At 43.6% G+C, this 6,305-nt stretch overlaps 1 protein-coding gene across 1 annotated transcript; it reads left to right on the top strand.

Annotated features, from left to right (window-relative positions):
* Window positions 1–838: 838 nt before the first annotated feature.
* Window positions 839–2,025, top strand: LOC125541620 (uncharacterized). Its single transcript, XM_048704982.2, has 2 exons — window positions 839–1,591; window positions 1,702–2,025. The coding sequence occupies exons 1-2, from the start codon at window positions 1,021–1,023 to the stop codon at window positions 1,782–1,784; spliced, it is 654 nt and encodes a 217-aa protein (XP_048560939.2). The 5' UTR covers window positions 839–1,020; the 3' UTR covers window positions 1,785–2,025.
* The last annotated feature ends 4,280 nt before the right edge of the window (window positions 2,026–6,305 follow it).

Here is a 6,305-nt window from a genome sequence, read left to right as displayed (position 1 = left end):
GCACTTCGATCAGTTTTTTCTAGTTATGGTGCTATGTGTGGGGTATGAGTTGTACAATTGTGCAGTTTGTGTACATGTATTAGCCGCATTGAGCAAAGGTTGTTATATACATGGAATACAAGTTACAACACGCTTGTACCCTGATCCTTAGTGTGTATGTGGTTTTGACGTTAAATAACAATTTTTTGTGGCTTGACTGTCGACGACAGATGAGACTGACAAGATCTATGCAGTGATTTATCCTGAAGACGGGATGATGGAAGATGGCGGCTGTGGATCCTGGAGCATGCATAGGCGGTGCATGTTATGGGATGCCTAGACCAGATGGTCTTAAGGCCACTAGATTAGATTGTGTCTGTTATGCGAACAGGGCACATCTATATACTTGTAGGTGTAGCAACTTTGGTTTGCTTAGAAGATGGCTTTGGATTGATCCTTGTATTATTTGTCAGACTCTGGTGAATAATTAATAAAGATAGTTGTGTGCATCATGCTGATGCGGAGGCCGGGGTAATCTTTCCTTTAGAAATAAAAAGAATGATTTTTCTTACCCATATACACACTTCATATATTACTTGAGTTAGATTTTACCCATGCGTACTCGAGAGTAAACCTTAAAATAGCTAGCATCCTCTTGGTCTATGCCAAATTTGTCTACGACCTGTAAGTAGTCAAGCCGAATGGCGCGGGTGTCCTATGGTTATTAACAACCATCCGGCATGGTTAGCATTTGGAGTTTGTAGAAGAGGCATCTCGATCAATGAAACGGGGTTATACTCCTATTTTTGGGTTGTTGTTCCTCCTCTCGCCTCCTTCATATGAGAGGAGCATCACCTCCCTTTCTCGTCTTCCCAACATTCCCGCTCTCCTTCCTCCTGCCGCAGCTGTCGTGATTCGGCAGCTGCTGGGAGCCAACTCGGCAATCCGCCATCCATTCGGAGGAGGGAAAGCAACGTTAGCCGCGGCCCATTCGATAGCCAACACACATTACATCGTTACAGAGAAACCATTGCACAAACAATGGCCAACAGCTGCAAAGAACACAAGCGCGGCGTTCCACGTCCACCACCATTGTCGCTCTTCATCGGTAGGGAGCAAGAGCCAGCGGGCACGCGGACACACCCGGCTGCTGCCGACAACAGCAACAAGAAGAGGATGTTGTCCAAGCAGCTTTCCATGAAGGAGACCACCCGGGAGGTCAAGTGGGAGAAGCGGCGGCGGCAGATACAACGACAAAGGAGCAGCATGGGCTTGTACGAAGCCGACCGCGTGGGATGCGCTAACACGCACGCCACTGCGAACGCTGTGACCGATGAGGACCTGGATGAGCTCAAGGGATCCATGGAGCTTGGCTTCGGGTTCAACGAGGAGAACGGAGGCCAGAACCTCTGCGACACGCTCCCTGCCCTCGACCTGTATTTTGCCGTCAACCGGCAGCTCTCCGAGCCGAAGATGCGGGTGTGCAGCCGCTCATTGCCTTCCCTTTCTGTGGTGACCTCCTCATCATCCATGCACTCCGGCACGCCCAGCCCAGCCGGCAGTCCTACCGCTCAGCCCTCCCTCCTTGACTCGTTGAAAATTAGCAGTCCAGGTCAGTAACGTCGAACGTTTCCTTGTTAATTTCTTCCTAGTATAGATTCCGAAAGAACCATCATCTTATGTTATTATGTGGTCGGTTGTTTGGTCCTATGACTCATGCAGCTGGCGAGAACCCACAGCTTATCAAGACAAGGCTAAGGCAGTGGGCTCAGGTAGTGGCTTGTTCAGTGAAGCACTCCAGTTGAGAGCGTTGGCTGCAATGAACCACCCATCCTACAAAACCGTTGTACATCCGAGTGTTCCATTAAACGACGAGGGAGAGGACATGACTGGTGGTGCAATTAACACAACGTCTAACCTTGTTGCTCTGGAGACGCCCATGGTTGTTGTGCATAGTTTAGTCTGTATGTATGTGTTGGCAACATTAATGCACCGCCCCCTGTATTGACAGGACAACATTTGATGCAAGGACGTTCTTCTTGTTCACCAACTTCTTTAGAAACACTAACTCTTGCTGAAAAATTTCCATAAAAACTAGGCATGCACACTGGCAAGATATATTCGACTAAAACACACTCATCCAAGGAGACAAATATCCTCCGAAAACACCACTAACTGTTTTGTACAGATTGTAGGGGAGAAAAGTTGGGCCGATAAAATTTCGGTTTTGAATCAGAGATTTTAGATGGGCGTATGTAATACAACACTGAATGTCTGAAATTAAATTGGGCATTCCGGTACAGTACTTGCACCTCTGACTGCTGAAGATGTTGGTTAAATATGCATATATTGTGTGAATTACTTGTCCACGACACAAGTTACATGATGTTATCATCATCCATCATAAAATGCATGCTTTTGATTGGACTTAGCGCAAATCGCTCATGTGAATATCACAATTTCTTCTATGGATTCTCAAGCCTCAGATACAGACATGGCTTACTGGGCATTTCCAAACATTGACGTTAAACAGACACTCACATATGTCTGTGGACATCTAACCTGGCGAACACCATCGAACACTATCCTTTGAACCTTTTCCAGTTAAAAAAAATTCAAAGTCACAATTTTGAAAAAAAATAGACTAGCTCGATATATTACATTGAAATTTAACTAGTTCAGTATAAACTACTCAAAATTAAACTAAACTAATGCTGGATGGTAACCTCATAGGCGTGGTTTCCGAGGCCACTAGGACTGCAATCCTTGCCACGACGCTTGGGGAAGTCGGGCCAGCCGTGCCGACATGCTCGTGGGAGATCGCTACGAGTCCTCCTCCGCCTTATGTCGTGCCTTATCCTCCTTCTCATGGAGCTCATGCACTAACTCGACGATACTGATCTAGAGGAACTCCTTGTTGATCCGGCACCGGCGGGGACCAGTGTCCCATTGGTGGTCTTGGACCGGTCGACAGCCCACGCCACCGTGAGCTCCTCATCGGCAAGGACACAATCCGATGCCACCTGCATCCTAGCGAGAGACACCGAACACCACTCTATCATGGTGAGGTCTTTCGATCACCCAGACAAGGAGGAGAGCATGACATGCGACCTCTCGCTGGCAGGATAGTATTCGAAGCGGATGCACGGTTGCTGCTCTTGATTGGCGGTGGCCAGGAGCAACTGGGTATCGGGCTGGTGACGCGACGACGAGGGCTGACGATGCAATGGGGATGCCTTGGGCACCACTGGTTGTCGATCTAGATGATGAGGCTTAGCAACATCAACGACGACAGTTGGGCCAGTGCATCTAGAAAAGGGACGCAGGGGCCAGGCCATAAGCTTCTCCAGCTCCTCCTCCTTGGTACATATGAGGTAGCCAGATAGCGGGGCCTCCTAGTTCGACGACTTGGCCATCTCTTTACAATAGACAATGTCATCGTCGGAGGTAGGCTCCTCATTGATGATAGAGGGCGCGGTGGAGTAGGACGGGCCCGATGACATGCATTGGTGAGGCACATTACCCAACAAGGCACATGATGGCGATGTTTCTCCGCGCTGCCACGGATTGGAGACCAAGCTCCCACTGTCGTCGTATATGTTGTTTAAAGTGCTAGTTATGGACTAGAGGGGGGAGGGTGAATAGGCCATTTTTATGGAACTCTTCGAGACAGTCAATGTCTTCAAAGATGCGAAAGCAAAACAATAACTAAACAGAGTATGACGGAAGATAAGCTACGCTAGACATGCTATCAGTGCAACACAACTGAAGTGAGAAGTGAAGACATCAAGCAAACTAGGTAGCAAGAAATAATAGTAACAGCTAATATGAAGACAAAGATGAAATCAAAGGGAATGTCTTCACACAGAGATGAGCAGTCAAAGGCTTCACGATAAAAAATAGTAAGTAAAGGAGTGAAGGGATAGAAACAGTTGCTCGGAGAAGACAAGTGAATTGTTTGACCAGTTCCAGCTGTTATGATAGCTGTACGTCTGGTTGGTGAGGTTGAGATTAAACTCTGAAGACCTGTTCTTCACCTTATTCCCATTGAGTTAAGATCACTTAAACCTCGCCAAATCACTCAGGTAAGTCTTCAAGGTAGACTTCCAAACCTTCACAAACTTCGTTCATAGGCGATCCACAATGATTCTTGGATGCTTAGAACGTGACGCCTAACTATATGGAAAATCACAGTCTTCAAGTGTAATAAGTCTTTGGTTCACTCAGAACAGAATGTCTACACTCATGCTTAATCACTTTGGGCTTTGGGTGTTTGGGTTTTTCCTCGTAGCATATCTCTTTCAAAGGCTTCGGAGTTTGGATTGCTCTCAAACGATAAAAGTCGTGCAATAACTCGGAGCACCCGCCAACTTATAGTGGAGGGGGTGGCTATTTATAGCTAGGGCAACCTGGCATGATTTTACCGAAATGACCATGGGCTATCAATCGATCGGCACGTGTCCCAACGGTCGGATTTCAAACACACTCGGTAACATTGCTTGGGCTACAAGAAATGCTGACTCATCCAACATTAGACGATATTTCCTCTCATTGTCTTCACTGGAAGACATAGGCTTTTGGTTAAGCAATCACTTCACCTTGACCCTACTTAATAGTGCAGAGGTTCCTATGACTCAATAAAAGAAAATGAAACCTACAAAGAAGCTATGTCTCCACGTTCCATTGTCTTCACTCATTATCTTCAAAGGCAACCATTTCCAATAACTTCAAATATTTTTAGGGGTCATCTTCGACGGTTAAAATGAATCTTCGGGGACGTCTATCTATGTTATCCTGTGTATCTCACAAACACATTAGTCCCTCAACCAAGTTTGTCATCAACACTCCATAACCAACAAATGGGTGGCACTAAATGCACTTATAGTTGTCGTGGCGGGAAGACGATGTGTTGGAGCGGTACCCGCCGAGGTACCATTATTTTGCTTCGCGGAGCGTCCTATGGTGTTGTCTTTTTCCCATCAAGGCGGGCGGTGTTTGCGGATGTCGGTGTGCGGGTGGCATCTAGGATTTTGTAGGGGAAAGGATTGGGTGAAGATAGGGTTTTGGGGGTCGCCCGCCAAACTTATAATAGCCAGGGTAGGCTCGTCGGGCGACGCCTCGGCCAATTGGGCATGAACTCAGGTAGATGGGAAGTCTGTGAGCTTCCATGAATGCGGAAATGAGCATGAAACCGCATCCGATGACTAGGATTTTGTGTGGGTCCAAACTATTGGAGTCGAACGTGGCAGATGTTTGGACTTCCCTAGGACCACCCCCCCCCCCCCCCCACCGCCCCCATGGCCGTTAGGCACACTTTGGGCCAACCAAACTAGCTCTTGTCCGGTTTTAGGATGGTTCTAGAATTTTCCTAGACTATTTTTTATTTTTATTTTATTTTCGTTCTTTCCTTTCTTTTTTGCTTTTTCTTTTCATTTTTAGTTTTCGTATATTCTTTTTGTAATGTTCAACTTTTATTTTTCTACATTTTTATTTACATTTCTTTTTTAACATTTCTATATATTTTTTTCATTTTTGCGAACATATTTTCAAATTTGCGAGCACTTTTTTGAACTCATGAACATTTTTGAAAATCATTAGTGTTTCTTGAATTCGCAAACATGTTTATGAAATCATGAATTTTTTAAATTAGAAAACATTTTTAAAAATTCTCGAGTATTCATGAGAATTATTTGAATTCAAAACATTTTTTGAATTCACGAACACTTTGAAAATTCTCAAAAAATTCTTGCACTTGTTTAAATTGTAAAAAAAATTGAACTCATGAACATTTTTCTGAAATTGTGTAGATGTTTTGAAACCCACGAACATTTGTTTGAATTTGGGGAACAAATTTTAAGTTTCATGAACATTTTTTTGTTTTGATAAACCTTTCTTCAAATGCATGAATTGTTTCTGAATTCATGGACTTTATTTGAATTAACAAACATTTTTAAATCGATGAACTTCTTTGTAACTCACAAACATATTTTGAGTTCTATGAATATAGTTTTAAAATTATGAATATTGTTTGAGTTCACGAACTTTTTTTTCAAATTCTTGAACAAATTTTCAAAATTCTGATCATTTTTTTATTTCTAGAACATTTCTTTTCAAAATTGTGAACAATTTATAATAATCCATTTTTTAAAAATCATAAATATTTTTTGAATCTATCAACAATTTTTGATTTCTTGAACTACTTTTCAAAATTCACTTTTTTTGCAATTCTGATTTATATAAAAATAAAAACAAAGAGAAAATAACAAAAAGCAAAATAAAGAAAGAAAATGAAAATGAAAAAGTGGGGGGCATCTGGCCCCGCCTAT

Source organism: Triticum urartu, chromosome 2A (genome assembly GCF_056163025.1).
Source record: "Triticum urartu cultivar PI428250 chromosome 2A, HENAU_Tu73, whole genome shotgun sequence".
Taxonomy (NCBI): Eukaryota; Viridiplantae; Streptophyta; class Magnoliopsida; order Poales; family Poaceae; genus Triticum; species Triticum urartu.
The sequence above is the reverse complement of the archived record's forward strand: the minus strand, read 5'-3'. Positions and strand labels throughout refer to the sequence as shown.

What these genes read in the sequence shown, in the direction of transcription:
- LOC125541620 (XM_048704982.2), top strand. Translation starts at nt 1,021, where the DNA reads ATGGCCAACAGCTGCAAAGAACACAAGCGCGGCGTTCCACGTCCACCA. An exon ending in GTTGAAAATTAGCAGTCCAG is followed by an intron (nt 1,592 to 1,701) that starts GTCAGTAACGTC and finishes TGACTCATGCAG; the next exon opens with CTGGCGAGAACCCACAGCTT.